The sequence below is a fragment of the Pinus tabuliformis genome, chromosome J (assembly GCF_031772625.1).
Source record: "Pinus tabuliformis cultivar Carrire ecotype Pingquan chromosome J, CPIR1, whole genome shotgun sequence".
In the NCBI taxonomy this organism is placed as follows: Eukaryota; Viridiplantae; Streptophyta; class Pinopsida; order Pinales; family Pinaceae; genus Pinus; species Pinus tabuliformis.
In genome coordinates, this window is record NC_142295.1 from 1,614,784,325 (window position 1) to 1,614,807,550 (window position 23,226).

Genomic DNA, 23,226 nt, shown 5'->3' on the forward strand with positions numbered 1-23,226 from the left:
TCTAGTAGTTGAGTCTAAAAAGTGTCTCATGTGTGACTTAGACTAGGAGTAATTTTAAAAATAGGTTGTTGGCGAAAAGTACAAAGATAGGTCAAGGTAGAGGCTTTCAACACAATTGAGCAAGTTGAGTCACAGAGCAAAAGAGGGTGCAAGCGGCCAGGAAAGAGGTGTTTTTGGGTACTGCACAGTTCTGCACAGTTATATGGACAAGATCGTACAGATAGGGGCCATACAGTTCAAATAGTCGGCTGTACAGTCCATACAATCATACAACAGGCCACCTTTCAGGCTGTCATAATTCTCAAGTTCTTGTTGATTTTGGTAACCATGCAATGCTGATTTTTGGCAAGTGTGTGGAGGTTTCCCTGTAAGTTTTTTGAAGGAATGAAAAGACGATTTTTGAAGTAGTAATTAGTCATCTATGTGTGCAATTGATTTTATGCTTCCACTATTTATTTTGTATCAATTATGTGATTAAGGCTATGGATCAATTGACTAGACAAGATTTCCCGACTATGCCATCTACAATTGGTCATTAGTTGGACATTCTTAAAATTATGTTATTTTTTTTTTGGTTCACTTACACCGGAGATCAGTGGCCACTACGTCCATGGAAGCTATCTAGGTAGATCCACCCAAGGGGATCACTTCCCACTGGCTCATTAGCAGAGCCTAATTTGAGTGCATCGAGGAGAATTGACTCCGTGACCTCCCATTAGCAAGGTGCTTTTAACGATGGGAACTCAACCAATTGAGCTAATCCTCGGGGCTAAAACTATGTTATGTTTTGTATCTTATGGTCTGAAATTTGTTTTCACATTATTTAAATCCAACAATTATTTGGTTAATTGAGATCATAAGGATTTTAGTCACCTAGGCTTGGAGATTTTCACATCACATCAAATCCATTTTTGTGATTGAGATTCTCAAGGATTTCTGATGGTAAATCAATTGTAGGGAAGAAGGATCAACAATGAGAGAAATTAAAGCAAATTTTTAAATTTGAGAGTTTGTGTAGTAAATCTCAAAGATTGCATCAACTAACCTCAAGTTTGAGGACATAGTGGGTGGTGCCTTGAATTTCTTCACATGGAAGGTGAGGGCTTCACCCTTACTAAAAGAGAATGATCTTTGAGATATTTTCAAGGACATTATGGCTTTATCTACAAATCACTAAGATTTGGTAGCTTACAAAAAGAACGAGGTGAAGACCAAGCAAATGACCATAGGTGCTATAAAGGATCAATTGATCCCTCATATTTTTGAGAAAAATATGATATGTTTGATGTTTTGGTTAGTCTTTACTTGAACCAGAACATAAATAGGAATAAATGGTTGGTATTAAGGAACAAAATTAGATCCATAGTGATGACTTTATTAGACATAGTTACCAATTACCTTATGAAGATCATACAAATTCATGATCAACTCATGGTAGTTGGGGAGAAGGTTGAAGATGCAAAGCTAGTGAACATGACACTTACTGGTTTCCCAGCTTCATGGCTTTGTCTACAAATCCCTAAGACTTGGTAGCTTACAAAAGAACGAGGTGTAGACCAAACAAATGATCTTAGGTGCTATAAAGGATCATTTGATCCCTCATATTTTTGAGAAAAAGACGATATGTTTGATGTTTTGGTTAGTCTTTACTTGAACCATAACATAAATAGGAATAAATGGTATTAAGGAACAAACTTAGATCCATAGTGATGACTTTATTAGACAGAGGCACTAATTACCTTATGAAGATCATACAGATTCATGAAAAACTCATAGTAGTTGGGGAGAAGGTTGAAGATGCAAAGCTAGTGAACATGGCACTTAATGGTTTCCTAGCTTCATGGGAACCTTTTGTCAAGGTATTTGTGCTTGGGAAAACCTTTTTGACTTTGAGAGGCTTTGTGTTGACTATGTCTAGGAGGAAAATCAGATGGAGTCAAAGGCCAACAAGAAGGGTGATGAGTGAGAACCTACCTTTATTTGGTTAGTCAAATAAGGGTAGAGGTAAAGGACAAACTATTGAAGAAAGTATAACTAGGTTCGGTCTTCATAAATATGAAATGTACTTTTGATTCTTGTATTTTGTAAAAGAAAGAAAATGATTATTATCATTATTGAGCTTGGGTTTCTTGCCCAAGAAATTTGTTTTATAGGTCAAGCACTAATTGACAATGTTTCTAGGATTGTCCTAGGTCAAGAAGTCAAATAGGGACATTGTCATAATATGAACACCCCATCCGACATCTTGTAAATTGTAAAAAGAATTATTTTTGTATTTTATTGAGCCTCCAAGATCAAGTCGGCCTAGAAGCTGGAATTCGTACCCCTGGAAGACCTATATATAGGAGACAGTTCGACCTCATTTGGACACATGCATTCCTCTCTCTCTCTCATGCGAAGGAAAAAGCAGGAAAGGGCAAGCGAAGAAGGCAGAAGAAGGAGAAGAAGTGTTTTAGGTTCCTCTCTCTCTCTTTCTCTCCACACGTGCGAAGAAAAGGGCTGAAGTTTTGCAGCTTTTCGCTAGGGTTTCTGCTACCGGGCTAGGGTTTCATTGTGAGAGTTCGATCTAGTGAAAAAGAGATGAAGGGCAAACAAAGTCCCCTTCTAGATCCAGAAGACAAATTAGGTCAAGCGAGGCAATTGGAGTTAAAGAAGAAGCAGTTCTAGTCCACGCATGCAAAGTAGCAGTTGTTGCCGGGAGGCCGAAGTTGCAGATCTGTAGTTAGGGTCGAAAAGCTGTGGCTGGAGGTTGAAGTAGTGTTGCCGGAAGAAATCCTGCTGGGTTTGTAAAGCAGTTAAGCAAGCACATTCATGAGAAACTGATCTTGGTCTTGGAAGGGCTTCAGTGTTGGTCAAGGGTCTTGGTATTCGTCAATAAAGAATCTATAAGAAGAGATTGAAGGGTTTTCCTCTCAAGAGGAGAGGTTTTGCCCTGGCTTGGAGCCTACATCTTGTGTACTTGTATCTTGTTGATCTTCTTGTTTTGGTAGCTGTTTGATGATTGAAGAACACACTATAATAATAATAAGAAGAAGATAATCCTAATAAGTAAAAAGACATCACAAGTAGTTATCATAGTTAGAAGAATCATTAATGTCATCTTGCCTTAGATTCTTCAACATGGTATTAGAGCTATGGTTCGCACAAGGCATGAAGAAGGTCAACTCTATTATGAAGAAGCTTGAAAATAAGTGTTCATCATTAGCAAGTCTCATCAAGCAAAGTTTCAAGGCAGTATGGAATAGTCTCTTCTCTTCCAAAGATCTCAAATCTTCAAAGAATGAAGGATTGTTCTCAGCCCTCACCGAAACATTTCAAGATGAAAATATATGGGTGATAGATAGTGGAGCTTCAAGACACATGATTGGATATCACAAGCAACTCAAAACCCTATCCAAAGGGAAGTCCTCATACTCTGTGGAGCTTGGTGACAACAAGAGCTATCCGGTAAAAGGCATTGGATCTACATCAATTGAGCTGGAAGGAGGAGGTAACATTCATCTCAACAACATTCTATATGTTCTAGGTTTGTGCAAAAATCTTATTTCTGTTTCATCATTAGAAGAAAAAGGAGATAGAGTTGCTTTTATAGATGGTAAAGTAGTGGTTTGGGCTAAAGATTCTAGCATTGAAAAAGCTAGAACCATTGGAGTTCGAGAAGGAAGACTCTACAGACTCTCATCTCCTCTAAATCAAGCACTTGTCCACATTGAGATAAGTCCGTGTGAACTTTGGCATAGAAGATTGGGCCATCTTCATTACAAGATCTTACCAACTTTAAACTCCATTTTAAATGGGATACCAAATCTTAAAGAAGACCATGAAGGAGTCTACGAAGGCTGTGCTTTGGGAAAGAATGCAAAGAAACCATTTGCAAATAATACATCTAGAGCTCAAGAGATACTAGATCTCATCCACTCTAATGTATGTGGCCCCATGTCTAAATCACTTGGAGGTCATCTATTTTATGTTCCTCTCATTGATGATCATTCAAGGAAAACTTGGGGTTATTTACTTAAATCCAAGGACGAAGTATTCATAAAATTTCAAGAATTCAAGGCAGAGGTAGAAAATTTTACAGAAAGGAAGATAAAGATTCTAAGGTCAGACAATGGAGGCGAGTATACTTCCAAAGAACTCATTGCTTTCTGTAAGGAGGCTGAGATTAAGAGGGAGCTTATAGTTCCATACAATCTCGAGCAGAATGGAGTAGCTGAACGAAAAAATAGAGCTATAGAAGAAAGTGTCAAGGCTATGCTCCATGATCAAGATCTACCGAAATTCCTATGGGGAGAAGCAACGAAGACTACAATATACATTCAAAATAGAAGTCCTCACAGGTCACTTGGAAATATAACTCCAAAAGAAGTCTTCACTGGGAAGAAACCAAATATTGATCATCTTCGGATATTTGGGTGTTTTGTATATATTCACATTCTCAAGGACGAAAGAAAGAAGCTAGATCCCGTAAGCAAGAAAGGAATATTTGTTGGATATAGCAACTCTTCCAAGGCTTACATGATTTACATAAAGGAAGGGCATCAAATAGAAGTAAGCAGAGATGTAATTTTTGATGAGAGCATCGCCTTCAAGAAATCCAAAGATCTCCCATTTGATTCTGATGAGGAGGATTTTCCTATGTCTGAGGAAGAAATTAATAAGGAAGAAGAACTCTCTCATCATGAAGGTGGTCCTAGTGAACCGATCTCTCTCCCTGAAAGAAGAAAGAGACCTAACTGGTTAACTTCTACACTTCAAGAAGCAAAAGGTCACACCGTAAGAGGAAGATTCAGGGAGAGCAAGAAACCGAAAAGATACTCAAGATATGCAACATACATGTCGAAGCTCATTGAAGATGAACCTTCCACTTTCGAAGAAGCAACCAAACACCAAGAATGGAAGAATGCAATGAATGAGGAATACCAATCTATTATGAAGAATGGAGTCTGGGAAATTGTCCCAAGACCGAAAAACAAATCAATGGTAACCTCTAAGTGGCTGTATAAGATCAAGCATGCTGCAGATGGAAGCATAGATAAATTCAAGGCTAGATTCATGGCTCGAGGCTTCTCTCAGGAAGAAGGCATTGACTATGAAGAGACCTTTGCTCCCACAACAAGGTATACCACGATCCGATCTCTAATATCTCTGGCAACATCAATGGGATGGAAGGTACATCAAATGGATGTCAAAACAACATTCTTGAATGGTACCATAGATGAAGAAGTCTACATAGAGCAACCATTGGGATTCGAAGTAAAGGATAGAGAAACTCATGTTTGCAGATTAAAGAAGGCACTTTATGGCCTCAAGCAAGGTCCTAGGGCATGGTATGCTAGAATAGATGCATATTTGCAAAGGTTGGGTTTCAGGTAAATCACGACAGATCCCAATCTCTACATCAAAGTAGAGAATGATGAACCTGTCATCATTTTTCTATATGTAGATGATCTTCTATTAACTGGTAATGAAGAAAGAATTCAAGCATTTAAGAAAATGTTGGCAACCGAATTCGATATGAAGACTTATGCATTATTATCTAGGAACTAGAAGTCTGGCAGGAACCAAATGAAATCTTCCTAGGACAGGTAAAGTATGTGATCGAGCTATTGAAAAGGTTTGATATGATGGAATGCAAACCCATGACAACTCCGATGATTACAAACTTGAAAATGTTAAGGAATTCTGAATCCAGTCCAGTGGATCCTACTAAGTACAGACCACTGTTTGGCTCTCTGATGTATCTGGTGAATACTTGACCAGACATATGTTTTGCAATAAATGTTCTCAATCAATTTCAAATGGATCGTAGACATGATCATTGGATAACTGTCAAGCATATATTGAGATGTTTGCAGGGAACCGTCCACTTCTACCTGAAGTATGAAAAAGGAAAATATGTTCATCTAGAAGGATTTACTGATTCTGATTGGGGAGGCAACGAGAAGGATGGAAGAAGCACTACAGGGGATGTTTTAGCCATGGTCTCTTGGATGAGAAGAAAGCAAGAGACAGTGGCTTTAAGTAGTGCTGAGGCCGAGTACATTGCAACCTATGAAGTGAGCAAGGAAGCAGTTTGGTTAAGGAAGATGTTATCTAATCTGTTTGTAGGACCGTTGGACCCTATCATAATACATTGTGATAATACCAGCTGTATAAGATTGCCTGAGGACTTGGTATTTCATGGAAAGACAAAGCACATAAACAACAAGTACCACTACATTCGAAAGTTGGTACAAGATGGTGTACTGAAGCTGGAGTATATCCCCATCGATGATCAAACTACTGATATTTTGACAAAATCTCTTCCCAATAAGAAGCTTGTGTGTTTTAGAAATAAGCTTGGATTGGTTGACATATCTTCCCTAGTTGAGAGGGAGAGATAGACACATCATTCTTGTCTTCATTTTGGAAGAAAGAATGGAGGATTCAGTAATCATCTGGCATTCGATACTCTTTGAGGATGTGGTAGGGCATCCAAGATAAGAGTAGGCAAGAGGATCGATATTCTTTGAGGGCTGGGGACCCAAGATAAGAATAGTCCTAGAAGGTCATACTCGGTGAACACCCGGGTGGGTATGTACCTTGAGAGACAATGATGAAGGTGTCTATAATCATTGGTTTCGCCAACATTGTGCTCTGATTTATTGAGAGATAGCGCTGTTAGTCAAGGCCTTGCTATGTGACAATGTTGGTTATAATGATGCCACACAGATGGATTACTAGTCCGACTCTTCTTATGAGATCTTTTCAATATTGAGAATAGCCATGTACCATTTATGAATACCTCCCTAGTTAAGAGGGAGTGTTGAAGAAAGTGTAACTAGGTTTGGTCTTCATAAATATGAAATGTACTTTTGATTCTTGTATTTTGTAAAAGAAAGAAAAATGATTATTATTATTATTGAGCTTGGGTTTCTTGCCCAAGAAATTTGTTTTATAGGTCAAGCACTAATTGAAAGTGCTTCTAGGATTGTCCTAGGTCAAGAAGTAAAATAGGGACATTATCATAATATGAAGGCCCCATCGGGCATCTTGTAAATTGTAAAAAGAATTATTTTTGTATTTTACTGAGCCTTCCAAGATCAAGTTGGTCCACGAACTTTTCAAGTCGGACTAGAAGTTGGAATTCGTACCCCTAGAATAATAATATATAGGAGACAGTTCGACCTCATTTGGACACATTCATTCCTCTCTCTATCATGTGAAGGAAGAAGCAGAAAAGGGCAAGCGAAGAAGGCAGAAGAAGGAGAAGAAGTGTTTTGGGTTCCTCTCTCTCTCTTTCTCTCCACATGTGCGAAGAAAAGGGCTGAAGTTCTGTAGCTTTTTGCTAGGGTTTTTGTTGTCGGGCTAGGGTTTCATTGTGAGGGTTTGATCTGGTGAAAAAGAGCTAAAGGAAGAGCCAACAAAGTCCCCTTCTAGATCCAAAAGACAAATTAGGTCAAGCGAGGCAGCTGGAGGCGAAGAAGAAGCAGTTCTAGTCCACACGTGCAAAGTAGCAGCTGCCGGAAGAGATCCGGTTGGGTTTGGAAAGCAGTGAAGCAAACACATTCTTGAGAAACAGATCTTGGTCTTAGAAGGGCTTCAGTGTTGGTCAAGGGTCTTGGTATTCGTCAATAAAGAATCTATAAGAAGATATTAGAGGGTTTTCCTCTCAAGAGGAGAGGTTTTGCCCGGGCTTGGAGCCTACATCTTGTGTACTTGTATCTTGTTGATCTTCTTGTTTTGGTAGCTGTCTAATGATTAAAGAACACACTATAATAATAATAAGAAGAAGATAATCCTAATAAGTAAAAGACATCACAAGCAATTATCATAGTTAGAAGAATCTTTAATGTCATCTTGCCTTAGATTATTCAACACCAACAAGGTTAAGGGAAAGAGTGAGGAGTCAACCTCATAGCTAGGAAAGGACTTGAGTAAAATGAAGTGCTTTGTTTGTCATAAGAATGATCATTATGCATCACAATGTCCAGAGAAGAAGGGTAAAGGGAAGCAAAAACAAAAGTAGGTAGAAATCTTTGTAGAAACTTAGATGAACGAGGTTGTTTCCAAATTATAAAAGGGTTTCTCATTAGTATCTTATCTTTCTACCAACATGATTTCGAGGAATGTGGATAATGGTGCATCTCGACATATGACATCAGTTCGGTAGTTGTTCTCTAATTTGTAGAAGCAAGACTCTAGAGTATAGGTCGATCTTGGTGATGATGCCAAGTATCCAGTAGCAGGAGTTGGCACTATTCCTTCTAGCTTGGGTAAGGTAATTATCTATATTTTGACAATGTCTTGTTTGTTCTAGGTCTTAGGAAGAATTCGCTTTTAGTTTTAGTCATGGAGGATAAGATCTTTGTAGTTGAGTTCAAAACACGACAAGTTCTCATTAGGCTAAAGGATTGTAGTCCATATACAACTTAGTTAATAAGAGAGAACAGGGTGAACCTGTTCTAGCCTTGGTGCATAATAGTGATAGTTTGTGTGAGTTGTGGCATAAGAGGATGGGGCACCTGTATCATCAACCATTGCAAGCATACTAAGGTTGCTTTCCAAAGTAGCGAGCATAAGTCTAAAGGGATACCAGACTGGTACATTCAAATGTTTCTAGATCGATGTCTGTAACATCAATTACATGAATCTTGTATTATGTTTCCGTTATTGATGATTTCTCTCATAAGACTTGGATCTATTTCTTAAAGACCAAGGATGAGGTCTTTATCAGATTTAGGAGTTCTAAACTATAGTTGAATACTAGATAGGGAAGAATATCAAACTCTTGAGAACAAATAGTAGGGGATGTTAATTTGGCAGCTGAGTGACAAATTCCAATCATGGGACTAGATTCCTCTTTCAAAGAGGACCAATTTTGACTATTGAAGCACTTAATTTGGAGAAGGGAAAGTGTATTTTTGAAATAAATCCCACATGTGCACAAAAGGACAGGTCGGCCCTAACAGGAAAATGGACACCCTTAGAAGCCTATAAATACAAGTGACCTCAAGCTCATTTGATCATCACCAAGCATCTTCTTCTTCTTTTCTTCATTGATTGGTTCGCATAGGTCAGAAGTTAACTTGTGGAATTTGGTTCGTACAGGTTCGAAATTGCAAGGTTCGAAGCTTGCACGTGTGAGATTAGGGTTTTGGTTTCTAGCCGCAGGCTTGACTCCGAGAATTTTCAGCTATAACCGTAGGCATGCAGGCTCATCTGTGCGGTTGGAATCTCTTAGCCGCACACATAGCTCTTCGTCCATTCTATTGGGATTAAGGGCTTCAATTTGACAGTTGACCGTAATTGGCCACAGGCTAGAAAAGTTGAGTCTGATCAGTATTGATGCTAGGAACATATTTCTGAATATTGTTGGGTTAATTTTGCTAGATCATTTTTGTATTTGCTCATTGTACTCTCTGCTGAACATTTTCATGACAATCTAATAGAAGAAGAATTTCAAGGGGTTTTCCCTTGTCATTGACCAAAATCTAGTGTCTCTTTTTGATGTGTTGTTTGTCTCCTTTGTCATTGCATTTACTGTTTTATCTTCAATTACTGTTGATGAATGGAAATATTAATTGTTATTAAAATTGCTAATTGAAGAATTGAATTGGGCTAAAGTAATTGAAACAACATAGAGCAGTGTGAAAATTAACAGGGGAGAGTATATCCGCAAGGAGTTCAAGGGGTTTTCTGAGGGGGTTGACAATTCCGTACAACCCATAGCAGAATGGGGTTGTATAGCAAAATAAGCGATCCATCAGAAGGCCTATTAGGGCCATGATACATGACTAGGAATTATTGATGTTTCTTTGGGCAAAGGCATGCAACATAATAGTCTACATCAAAAACTAGCGTCTTTAAAGGATCTTGGAGGATAAGACACTGAAAGAGGCATTTATTGGTGTGAAGCTAGAGGTGAGTCATTTGAACATATTTGGTTGTCTAGTTTATATCCATGTGTTGGTGGAGAAGAGGATCAAGTTAGAGCCCTTTGGTAGGAAGACTTTGTTTGTGGGTTATAATGAGACTTAAAAGGCTTATATGATCTACATGCTAGGGCAAAGGAAGATAGTAGTGAGCAGGGATGTAAAGTTTGAGGAAGAATTTGCATCCAAGGAGTCCGATGAGCCTATTTCAGTAGCAAAGGAAAGGGAGCAAGAATCTTCGAAGGTTGAATCAGGGTCACCAATGATTTCTAGGGCAGTACAATGACGTTTGGGTGAAGAAGGGGGATGCAAAAGTCCCTTCTACTTTTGTCAAGAGATCTCGATGGTTCACTCAAACATTGAAGGATGCTTAGGAGCATGTTGAGACTCTTAGGAGCACATTTTACGAGAGTAGACCTTCAAAGGCTATATGACATTGATGACCAACATTCTAGATTTTGGGCCTTCAAATTTTTAAGAGGCAATAGACCAACAAGTATGGCAGAATACCATGTTGGAGGAGTCCACCTCCATCATGAAGAATGATGTTTAGGACAAAATGTCAAGACTAGAAGAGAAGTCAGTTGTGAGTTCCAGGTGGTTCTGGAAGATTAAGCTTGTAATGGATGGCAACATTGAGAAGTTCAAAATGAGTTTTGTGGTGAGAGGGTTTTCCAAGAGAGAGGGAGTGAACTACAAGAAGACATTTGATCTAGTCTCTAGGTACACTTCTTTTAGAGTTATGTTCTTGGTTTCATTTATGGGATTGAGGATACATCAGATGGGAAACAACATTTCAGCAAATTTGAGCAGCAACATTTATTGGCACGCATCCCAAGGCAAAATTGTATATCAAGAGAAAGGCACAAATATCGAGGAAGAGGGACAACAACAAGGGCACGAATTTCGAGGCAGATGTACTGCCGAAATCCGTACGGCTCGTACAGTTCGTACAACAAGTCGTGGGCATGTTTTTTTTCGAGGCTGTCCGTACAACATTTGCTGTTGTTTTATTGCTGAAAAATTTCTGTTTCTGCATTCGCTGATTGGCACAATTTTTGAGGCGGAGTGCAAGCACAAAAATCAAGATAAGTTGTAATATGTGGTTGCTGGAATTTTTACTGTGTATTTCAGTTTCTCTGTAAAAGCATTTTCAGAAATAAAGAAGAGCTCTCAAACTGGTTTTCCCTAAGAGTTGTAGGGGCTTTTTCCAGGGTCACATTGACCAAAAATCACTATGTTATCTTCTGTGTGTTGCTGTCATAATTTTGCTGTGTTTTATTTCTGCAATTTTAGCAGTTGTGAAATCTCTAAATTTGTGTTTTCAGAAAATATTGTCATTTCCAGATTTTAGAATTTTTATCATGCTTGGATTTAAAACTAAATGCATGGAGTGATAAGGAAAACTGATAACCGGAGTGGGGTTGAAATTTCTTCATGGTATCGGAGCTTGGCTGGCTGAAAAGTGCAGGTTGGGACAACAAAGTGAAAATTATAGCAAACTGATTTTTACACAGAAAAGATAAATCTTTATCATAGATTTGAAAATTTTAGTTTGGTAGGACAATGAAACATGTCTTTGGGTTTGAGAGTGGAAGACAAGTTGGATGGGCAGAACAACTACAATGCATGGAAGGAGAGAATCCAAAGCATCTTTGAGGAAACAGAAGTCTAGGGCATTATGGTAAATACCACACAGAACCCAGTTGTAGTACTTGTTGACCCTATACAGTTGGAAGAGTTTAACAAAAAGAATGCTAAGGCAAAAAGATTGATTCTGGAAGGAATTAAAGACCATGTCATTCCTCATGTGAGAGGAAAGACTTATGCACATGAGATGTGGACAACCTTGACCAGTCTTTACGAGACCTCAAATGAAAACAGAAAATGGTCCTAAAGGAGAAACTGAAGGCCATTAAAATGGCTAAGATTGACAGTGCTACAACATACCTTACAAAGATCACTCCAATGATAGATGAGTTGGCAACCGTAGGTGAGATCATTACATGCACTGAGTTGGGGAGGATTGCTTTGAATGGTCTTCCCAAGACTTGGGAGAATTTTGTGGATGACATTGTTGCACGGGAAAACTTTCCTGATTGGGAGAGGTTGTGGGATGATTGCATTCAGAATGAGATAAGAAAGAACCATCTTGGGGCAGCCAAACAGGTGGAAGAGGATGACAATGTGGCATTGTTAGCAAGAGGCAAGAAGGGCAGAGCAAAAAGGCAAGCTTCCAACAATGGAGGCAAAGGCAAAGGCAAAGGTAAAGGCAAGCAACAGAACAAGGAGAAGGACTATTCCAAAGTCAAATGTTGGAGTTGTCAAAAGTTGGGACACTATGCTATTGTGTGTCTGGAAAAGAAGAACAAGAAAGGGAAAGACAAATCCATGGCAGCTTCTGCAGAGATAGAGAGCTTTGATTGGGAGTTTGGGTTCATAGCTTGTGAGGCCACTAGTGCAGGATCACCTGCCATACAGGTTCAGAGGGAGTGTGCATTCCCCGCTACTAGCAGAGCATCTTCTAGCATTTGGTATGTTGACAGTGGTGCTTCCCGCCACATGACAAGAGTCAGAGAGTACTTCTCAGAGATTTCAGAGGGTGATACTGATATGGAGGTAGTACTTGGTGATGACAACATTGTTAGAGTAGTCGGTGTGGGGACATTGACATTTGATAGGGGACCCAAACCTCCCTTGAAAGTGTCAGATGTTCTATATGTGCCTGGAATGAAGAAGAACCTGATATCTGTCTTAGCACTTGAGGACAGAGGGTATGATGTGTTGTTCAGGAGAGGGCAGGTGCTTATATATCCTAGGGGAACTCCAGCTTCTTCAGCTAGAGAGATTGGTGTGCGCCATGCCAAGGTGTACAAGTTCTCATTCCAGCCCCTGATGGCATTGAGTAGCAGCACCCAGGACAGGACCAACAACAGATCTAGCAGTTCAGAGTTGTGTGAGATTTGGCACCGCAGGATGGGGCACATGTATCATGGGGCCTTGAGTACATTGCTGGAGATCACCACAAGTGTGCCAGATTTCAATTCTGATCACCTTGATATATGCAAAGGATGTGCTATGGGGAAGTTTGCCAGATGCCCTTTTCCCAGCAGTGACAACAGAGCGACCAGGATCCCTGACTTGATTCATACCGATGTGAGTGGTCAGATGTCTCATGTATCCTTGAGTGGCTATGAGTATCATATTTTATTCATTGATGACCACTCCAGGAAGACTTGGATTTATTTCTTGAAGACCAAGAGTGAGGTCTTGAAGCGGTTTCAAGAGTTCAAAGCTCTTGTGGAGACCCAGACAGGTAGGAAGATCAAGGTCGGACAATGGAGGGGAGTATACCCTTGGCGAGTTTGTTGATTTTTGTGCTGAGGCAGGCATTAAGAGGGAGTTCACAGTACCTTACAACCCCCAACAGAATGGGGTTGCAGAGAGGAAGAATAGATCCATTGCAGGGGTTGCCAAAGCCATGCTTCATGATCAGGGGTTACCTTTATTTTTGTGGGCAGAGGCCTACAACACTGCTGTGTACTTGCAGAACAGGAGTCCACATTGTGCTTTAGGGAATGTGACTCCGGAGGAGGTTCTTTCTGGGAAGAAGCCCAATGTTGGGCACTTTCGTATCTTTAGGTGCCTTACATATTCCTATGTCCCCAAGTAGAACAGGACCAAGCTAGAGCCCACTGCAGACAAGGGCATCTTTGTGGGTTATAGCGAGACCTTGAAAGCTTATTGGATTTATATTCCTGTGCAGAGGAAAGTGGTTGTCAGGCGGGATGTTAAGTTCGAGGAGGAGAGAGCTTTCAGGAGGTCACGGGAGTTAGACTATCCAGAGTCATCAGACCCTCATGAGCAGCTGAGTCAGTCACAGGGATCCAGTGGTCAGGGATCAGGAGGTACATGGATTACAGTGGCAGGTCCATTAGTGAGGAGTGGCTCTTAGAGTCAAGTGGGTAGTTCTTCGGGCAACATGCAGGGCAGTCCGCATAGCAGTTCTCAAGGTAGTCCACTAATGGACAATTCACACGGTACTTCAGCATCTACAGGCATAGATTTAGGCATGAGGTCAGTTGGCAGGCCTTCAAGAGTTTAGGCTTCTGATGATGATGAGGATTCTTTCACTCCGATGGGAGAAGTATGCTCAGGGAAGAGGAAGCCCAAGTGGCTTCAAGATACCTTGCGCGAGGCCACATTAGTTGCTGGGCCAAAGAGATAGGTTAGAGAGAGTAAACCACCTGAGCGGTTTTGCAGTTACATGGCATTGGTAACAAGCATTGTTGACTCCGAACCTTCTAATTGTGAGGAGGCAGCCAGCCAGCAGGTTTGGGGAGAGGCCATGATGGAGGAGTATTCTTCTATTATGAAGAGCGATGTTTGGGAGGTAGTGACGAGGCCTGAAGGTAAATCAGTTGTTACTTCCAGATGGCTCTACAAGATAAAGCATGCTGCAGATGGCATCAACGAGAAGTTCAAAGCTCGATTTGTGGCGAGAGGGTTCTCACAAGTAGAGGGAGTTGACTATGAGGAGACCTTCGTTCCCATAGCTTGGTATACATCTATTCGCTCCATTATATCGATTGCAGCAGAGACGGGTTGGAAGATCCACCAGATGGATGTGAAGACCGCATTTCTCAATGGCTTCATTCAGGAGGAGGTTTATATTGAGCAGCCGCAGGGTTTTGAGGTGCATGGGAAGGAGTCCCATGTATGCAGATTGAAAAAGACACTCTATGGCCTGAAGCAAGCTCCTAGAGATTGGTACTCGAGGATTGATACATACTTGCAGTAGTTGGGTTTCTCAAAGAGTGAGGCTGATCCGAACCTATACTTCATTGTGGTGGGTGAGGAGCCTCTCATTCTGGTGTTGTATGTTGATGACTTGATCATCACTGGTGTAGAGAGACTCATTGAGGGCTGCAAGAGATATCTTGCTTTAGAGTTTGAGATGAAGGATATCGGCTTGATGCATTATTTTCTGGGATTGGAGGTGTGGCAGCAGGAGGGGCATTTCTTCATGGGACAAGGGAAGTACATTGTGGATATTCTTAGCAGATTTCACATGGAGGACTGCAAACCCATGTCTACACCTATGATCACTAATTGGAAGAAGCTTCACGCTTCTGATTCCAAGTTGGTGGATCCTACTCTATACAGACAACTGATTAGTTGTTTGATGTATTTGGTCAACACTTGACCATATATATGTTTTGCAGTTAACACTATGAGTTAGTTCATGTGTGAGCCCAGGGGAGTGCACTGGGTGGCTGCAAAACGAAGAAGCTTCACGCTTCTGATTCCGAGTTGGTGGATCCTACTCTATACAGACAACTGATTGGTTGTTTGATGTATTTGGTCAACACTCGACCATATATATGTTTTGCAGTTAACACTATGAGTTAGTTCATGTGTGAGCCCAGGAGAGTGCACTGGGTGGCTGCAAAACACATTCTTCGTTACTTGTAGGGGACTATAGATTTTGGTCTGGATTATAGACAAGGTGATGGAGTGACACTGGTAGGGTACACGGATTTAGGTTGGGCAGGTTGTGCTTCAGATAGGAAGAGTACTTCCGGGCGCTGTTTTGGGTTGGGTTCGACAGTGGTGTCATGGATCAGCCTGAAACAACAGTCAGTTGCATTGAGCTCAGCTGAGGTAGAGTATATGGCTGTTAGTTTGGCTAGTTGTGAGGCCATGTGGCTTCGCAAAATGTTGCTTGGTCTATTTGGTCAGGGATTGAGACCTTTAGTCATTTACTGTGATAATCAGAGTTGCATAAAACTCACGGAGAATCCAATTTTTCATGATAGGTTGAAGCATATTGAGATCAAGTATCACTTCATTAGAGACTATGTCCAAAAGGGAGCTGTCAAGCTTGAGTACATTTCCACAAATGACCAGGTAACAGACATTTTCACCAAAGCCTTACCATGGGGCAAGCATGTCTACTTCAGAGACAAGATGGGAGTGGTGAGGAACACTTTCCTTGGTAAGACAGAGTGTTAAAATTTGGATACCAGAGGACAAGTGGTTCCCTAAGGCTTTGATCTTTGGCCTAGGGAAAAGTGTCCAAATTTATTTGTACTTTTCTCCTAAAGTGACTTTATAAGTGGTAAAGTCAATTTAATTTAAAAGTGACTTTATAAGGTTAAAGTTACATTCTAATTTAAAAGTGACTTTGTAAGCGGTAAAGTTACATTCTAATTAAAAAGTGACTTTATTAAAGTCAATGACGAATTAGAAAGTGAAAAAGTGACTATGGAAATAAAAAGCTAAGTGAGTGAGTTAAAAAATAGAAATTGAGAATTAAATGCACATTCCCTAGATCTAAATGAATCTCAGCCATTAGTTCTTAAGGTAATCGAAGAGGTCATTTAGAGAGTAAAAGGAGAAGAGAAGAGAAAAGATCATTCATTCTTTCATGAGCATTTGAGAGAAAGAGAAGAGAGAGCAAGGAGAAAATTTCTGAGCAGTGAGGAAGTGAAGAAGAGCAGCGAGAAGACATTTCAGTGAATCTGGGCAACAACATTTATTGGCACGCATCCCAAGGCAAAACCGTACATCAAGAGAAAGGCATAGGTATCAAAGAAGAGGGACAACACAAAAATCGAGGAGGATGGACAATAGTAAGGGCACGAATTTTGAAGCAGTCATACCGTTGAAATCCACATGGTCCGTACAAGTTTTGGGCATGTTTTTCGAGGCTCGCCGTACATCATTTAATGCTGTTTTATTGCTGGAAAATTTCTGTTTTGTCTATTTGCTGATTGGCATGATTTTCGAGGCAGAGTGCAAGCACGGAAATCAAGATAAGTTGTAATTTGTGTTTGCTGGAATTTTTACTGTGTATTTCAGTTTTTCTGTAAAAGCATTTTTAGAAATAAAAAAGAGCTCTCAAACTAGTTTTCTCCAAGAATTGTAGGGGGATTTTCTAGGGTCACATTGACCAAAAATCACTGTGTTATTTTCTGTGTGTGGCTATCATAATTTTGCTGTGTTTTATTTCTGCAATTTCAGCAATTGTGAAGTCTCTAAATTTTTGTTTTCAGAAAAGTCATTTTCAGATTTTAGAATTTTTATCATGCTTGTATTTAAAACTAAATGCATGGGGTGATAAGGAAAACTGATAACCGGAGTGGAGTTGAAATTTCTTCAATTTATCTTTAGAATTTGGCTTAATAGTCCACAATAATTAGTTGACTTTAATCATTGTACTTTTCCTAAGTTAGAATTACGAAAAAAGATATAAATTACTTACTCCACCAAACAAGCACCTAAAGTGGCAATAAATCATCTTCCACATGTTAAGACACCAAGTCTATGCATAAGACCTTCCAAAGCTACCACAAGCTTCAACACTTTCTCCTAGGAAGGAAGGGATTCTCCACTACCCCTAGCTCGTCTCTGAACTTCACAAACTTCCCTTTCACTAGAGGCTTAGTGAGAATATTTGCCACCCGCTCCTTTGTAGAAATATACTACAATCTCACAGCACCACAGCTCGCCATAATCGCTGCCATGTACTCTGCCTATCTGTTGAACTAAGTGCCATTAACTGCTACTTCTTGCTATACCACGAGATCATGGCTGATCCAAGTTGAAACAACATCCCGACGTGGATTTTTTGTCCACAACACTCCCAACGCAGTTAGAATCTATGTACCCCTGCAACATCACTCCAAATCCCAACATATCTGAACCCAAAGTCCACTGCACCTCATAGGTCTCTCAACACATGCTTCGTTGCCACCCAATGACCCTGTCTCGGCTCCACCATGAACTGGTTGAGTGTGTTCACATCAAAAAAGATATTCGACCTGGTGTTCACTAGATACATCAAGGAACCTATGAGCTGCCTATATAGTATGGGATCCACCAACTCACCCTCAAAAACACTCAACTTCTTCAAGTTAGTGATCATCCGTGTAGACATAGGCTTGCATTCCTCCATCCTGAACCTCCTCAAAGATCTCAACTACATGCTTACCTTGCCCAAGGAAAATTTCTACTGGCTGCTGCCACACCTCCAATCCCAAAAAGTACTGCATCAAGCCAACTGTAATATTCTGACTTAGGCAACACTACAGATTCTGAATAATTTTCTGACTGTGTGACTGAGTTTGTTGCCCGATTCCTTTCAATTATTTCAAGGTAGACACTGCTGTAAGTGTATATTCATATATTTATTTTCAATAATGACAAACAGTGATAACAATTGCCCTCAAAGCACATTCCAGTAGTCTGATGTAACTACATTAACAACCCAGAATTGTCTACAGTGCTAACATAATAACTCCACCACAATAAAAATGACAGAAAAATAGTCCCTTTTACTATTTTCTGAGCAAATACATCAGAGATTAGAGTAACAGGGGAACCTGGTTATTTAGCTTTGTGTGCAGTCCCTTATCTTCCTTCAACTTAGTTTCAGTGCACTGTTAACCCACTCATTATTTATTTCTGGTGCAACAAGCAGCCTCAGGAAAGGGAACACGACCCACAGGTGGTCTCAGAGGGGTATTAGACTCCTTTACTGTCCCTTGCATAACTCGCGGCTGTAACCAAACTGTGGATTCGGTCCTGGGAAGCAGTTCTGACCATGTCCAGCTGAGAACTTGGTTTCTCTATGTCCAGTAATCCAACACTCTTTATCAACAATTCAAACTTCAAGGAAATGGGTATGAGCTTACCTTCAGGTGATAAAGACTCGGCTCAGGTAGGAGATGTCTCGTACAACAGCAGAAATAAAGAGTCTTGTCTTGCTTCCTTCTAGGAAAACTCGTCTAGCTAGTGAGGGGACACCACTGAACTCAGTGTATGCTCTAAAAATCGATTCCTGGGTTGTAATGGAGGTGTTTTAACACCCAAAACTTCTTCTTAGCCTTTTTATTCCAAACCGTCCTCTATCTCCAGCATTTGGAGCAGCAGAGTAAAGAATGGACTTGTTCTCTCTCTCACAATAACTGTGTCTCTTAGCCTGAGTTGATTCCTCTAGAAAATCGATTCTAGGCTGCAGGCAAGGCTAATGTTCTTCTTTAATAGCCCAAACAACCTAGTCTTTGTCATGGAACTTGCTGCTCTTAAGGGTATTCTTCAACCTGTTACAAATAAGATAGAAAATACCAAATAAGCCTTTAAAATCAACTGATAACACTAGAATACCTCATTATTTCTCAGAGATATTTTTCTCCATGAAGTGTAGTGGTGAAATTTGAGTGATTTCGCTCTCGAAACCAAGCTAAGGTGTTTAGTTTCAACATCGAAGTCTGTTATGGCAGCTAGGGTTCCAAAACCCTAAGCTTCTCAAGTTCTCCTAAAAAACTCTCCAAAGCTCTTTTCTCCAAACTCACAAATGCACGAATGAGGAGAGTCTCCTCATTTTCCTTATTTTATGAGTTTAGAGTTGCCTTTTCACCTTCCCTTTTTTTCAAATTCACTTTGATTAAGTCACTTTATGATAATTCACTTTATAAAGTTAACGTGACTTCTCACTTGCCTAGGAAATATCACTCTTTCTCCTTTATGGACTTTATAAAGTTTTCGTAGGCATTTCAAGTCCCTTTATAAAATATTTCCCCACTTTAGCCTACGGGAACCACTTTAGGCTAGCGGACTCTGTCATAAGATGCCTAAGTGGTTGGGAACATTACACCATTGTCCTTCATTTCAAACTTCAAAGCAAGGTCCTCTTTGCACATGCCTATGAGCTTCTTCGATCTTGTTGAAATTTGGTACCGGAAGACAGGTGGTTCCCTTAGGCTTGATCTTTGGTCTAGGGAAAAGTGTCCAAAAGAATTTAATTTTTCTCCTAAAGTGACTTTATAATTTTATAAAGTTAAATCTAATTTAAAAGTGACTTTAAGTGATAAAGTTATTAAGTCTAATTTGAAAGTGACTTTTATAAAGTCAATGAAAAATTAGAAAGGAAAAGTGACTTTGGAAATAAATGACTAAGTGGGTCTTTATTAAAGTGGGGTGAATTAAAAAATAGAAAGTGAGATTTAAATGAGCATTTAATCTCAGCCATTGATCTAAATCTATTTCAGCCATTGGATTTAGAGATCACCCAAAAGTCACTTGGATCACCCAAAAGTCACTTGGAGTTATATTAAAGGAGGAAAAGGAGGAAAAGGTCATTCATTCTTTCATGAGCAGATTGAGAGAAGGAGAGCAAGAGAGCAAGAGAGATTTCTGAGCAGGGAGGAGAAGGAGACAGCAGCTTGGCACACATTCCAAGGCAGCAGTTGAGCAGATTTGTACAGCTGATTCAGCACATAGTGAAAGACAGATTTTTGCACAAAAATCGAGGAGCAGTTTGCTGATTTTTCTTCACACAAAACGGAGGCCGTACAGCATTTATTGCTGTCCTGTTTGCTGTAATTTCCAGATTGCTGTGAGGCACGGGAAAGGAGATAAGTTGTAAATTTGCTTGTTGATTTTTTGCTGAATAATTCTCACTGTAAAAAGGCAATTTTCAGAAATAAAGAAGAGCTCTCAAACTGGTTTTCCCCAAGAGTTGTAGGGGGTTTTTCCAGGGTCAAGTTGACCAAAAATATCAGTGTTTTAATGTGTTTTAATGACTGTTTTTGATTGCTGATTTTTAATTCTGCAATTTCCAGCATTCTGAAAAATTTCCAGAATTTGTGTTTTCAGCAATATTTAGTTTTTCAGTCTGTTAAATGTATGGTTATGGGAATGTGCATTTAACTACATGGGAGAAATAAGGAGAAACTGAAAACCGGGATGGGAAAACAGAGATTTTTATATGGTATCAGAGCTTGAGTGCTGAAGGGCAGTTTGGGACAGCAAAAGGAAAAATTACAGTTGCTGATTTTTCACTCAGAAAATTCCAGCAAGCTGATTTTTTCATAAACAGCAGTTTTATCTTTACTACAGCAGTGCTATTTTTCAGTTTTAGGACAGCAGGATGTCATTGGGATTGAGGGTGGAGGATAGGCTGGATGGGCATATAAATTACAACGTTTGAAAGGAGAGAATGCAAAGTATCTTTGAGGAGGCAGAAGTCTGGGATATCATGGTGCATACCGCACATAACCCTGTTGTTGTGCCCATTGATGTTACTCAGTTGGCTGAGTATAAAAAGAGGAACAATAAGGGTAAGAGGCTGATTCTAGACGGAATCAAAGACCATTGCATTCCTCATGTGAGAGGAAAGAGCAGTGCCCATGAGATGTGGACAGCATTGTCCAATCTCTACCAGAGTACCAATGAGAACCGGAAGATGGTCCTGAAGGAGAAGCTGAAGAACATTAAGATGGGTAATGATAGTGCAGCTGGATATCTCACAAAGATTACTAATGTGAGAGATGAGTTGGCAGCGATTGGAGAGACCATTCCACCCACTGAGTTGGTGCGGATTGCAGTGAATGGCCTCCCCCGTTCATGGTTGAACTTTGCTGATGGGGTTTGTGCACGTGAGACCCTTCCCACTTGGGAGAGGTTTTGGGATGATTGCATTCAGACAGAGATCAGGAAAGGTCAGCTTGGGGCAGCCAAGCCAGTTGAGCAGGATGAGGATGTAGCACTGGTGGCAGGAGGCAAGAAAGGCAAAGGGAAGAAGCAGGCTTCCACAAGCAGTGGTGGGGGCAAAGGCAAAGGTAAAGGTAAACAGGGGAACACACAGAAGGACTATTCCAAGGTGAAGTGTTGGAATTGTCAAAAGATGGGACACTATGCAGTTGTGTGTCCGGAGAAGAAGAAGAAGAAGGGGAAGAACCAGGACGTGGCAGCTTCAGCAGAGATTGAGGACTTTGCTGGTCGTTTTGACCGAGAGTTTGCGTTCACTACGTGTGTGTCCTCTAGTGCAGGATCACCTGCCACACAGGTTCATAGGGAGCATGCTTTTCCCTCGATTAGCGGAGCATCTACAGGTATCTGGTATGTGGATAGTGGGGCTTCACGTCACATGACAGGAGTCCGTGAGTACTTCTCAGAGCTTTCAGAGAGTGGTACTGATATTGAGGTAGGACTCGGTGATGACAGAGTTGTTAGAGCAGTCGGGGTGGGGACAGTGACATTTCAGAGGGAGTCCAAACCTCCCTTGAAGGTGTCAGAGGTTCTTTATGTGCCAGGGATGAGGAAGAACCTCATATCCGTCTCAGCTTTGGAGGACAGAGGATATGAGGTACTGTTCAGGGGAGGACAGGTGTTGATGTATCCCAGGGGCGCTCCAGCTGATTCAGCTAGTGTGATAGGTGTACGCCATGCAAAGGTGTACAAGTTTGCATTTCAGCCCCTTTTGGCATTGAGCAGTAGTACCGACAGCAGAGCTAGCAGTTCTGAGCTGTGTGAGATTTGGCACCGCAGGATGGGACACATGTATCATGGAGCCTTGAGGACATTGCGGGAGATCACCACAGGTGTGCCAGATTTCAGTACTGATCACTTTGATACTTGCAGAGGTTGTGCGATGGGCAAGTTTGCCAAATCCCCTTTTCCCAGCAGTGACAGCAGAGCGACGGGGATACTTGATTTGATTCATTCCGATGTGAGCGGTCGGATGTCTCATGTTTCCTTGAGTGGATATGAGTACTATGTTTTATTCATTGATGATCACTCCAGGAAGACCTGGATTTATTTTTTGAAGACCAAGAGTGAGGTCTTCAAGCGGTTTCAGGAGTTCAGAGCTCTTTTGGAGACTCAGACAGGTCGAAAGATCAAGTCCTTGAGGTCGGACAATGGAGGAGAGTACACCCTTGGAGAGTTTGTTGACTATTGTGCGGAGGCAGGCATTAGGAGGGAGTTCACTGTTCTTTACAACCCCCCAGCAGAACGGGGTTGCGGAGAGGAAGAACAGATCCATCATAGGGGCTGCCAAAGCCATGTTACATGATCAGGGGTTGCCATTGTTCTTGTGGGCAGAGGCCTGCAACACAGCTGTTTACTTGCAGAACAGGAGTCCGCATCGTGCCTTGGGGCACATGACTCCGGAGGAGGCTTTCTCTGGGAAGAACCCTGATCTTGGTCATCTTCATATCTTTGGATGCATTGCATACTCCTATATACCCAAGGAGAAGAGGACCAAACTAGAGCCCACCGCAGAGAAGGGTATCTTTGTGGGCTACAGTGAGACCTTAAAGGCCTTTCGGATTTACATCCCTGCACAGAGGAGAGTTGTTGTCAGACGGGATGTGAAGTTCGAGGAGGCAGGGCCTTTAGGAGGTCACGGGAGTTAGAGTATCTGGATCAGCCAGACCCTCAGCAGCAGTTGAGTCAGTCACAGGGATCCAGTGGGCAGGGATCAGGAGGATCCGGAGGTACATCCATGAGGATGTCAGGT

The 23,226-nt window shown here is 40.9% G+C and overlaps 1 protein-coding gene across 1 annotated transcript in view; it reads left to right on the plus strand.

Moving 5' to 3' along the window:
- Nucleotides 1-5,627: 5,627 nt before the first annotated feature.
- Nucleotides 5,628-23,226, plus strand: part of LOC149233668 (uncharacterized) — a 241,748-nt gene continuing 224,149 nt past the window's right edge. The window contains exons 1-2 of the mRNA XM_089382253.1: nucleotides 5,628-5,747; nucleotides 5,859-6,059. Of these exons, the coding sequence (XP_089238379.1) occupies nucleotides 5,628-5,747; nucleotides 5,859-6,059 (321 nt within the window). The remainder of the gene's footprint in view (nucleotides 5,748-5,858; nucleotides 6,060-23,226) is intronic.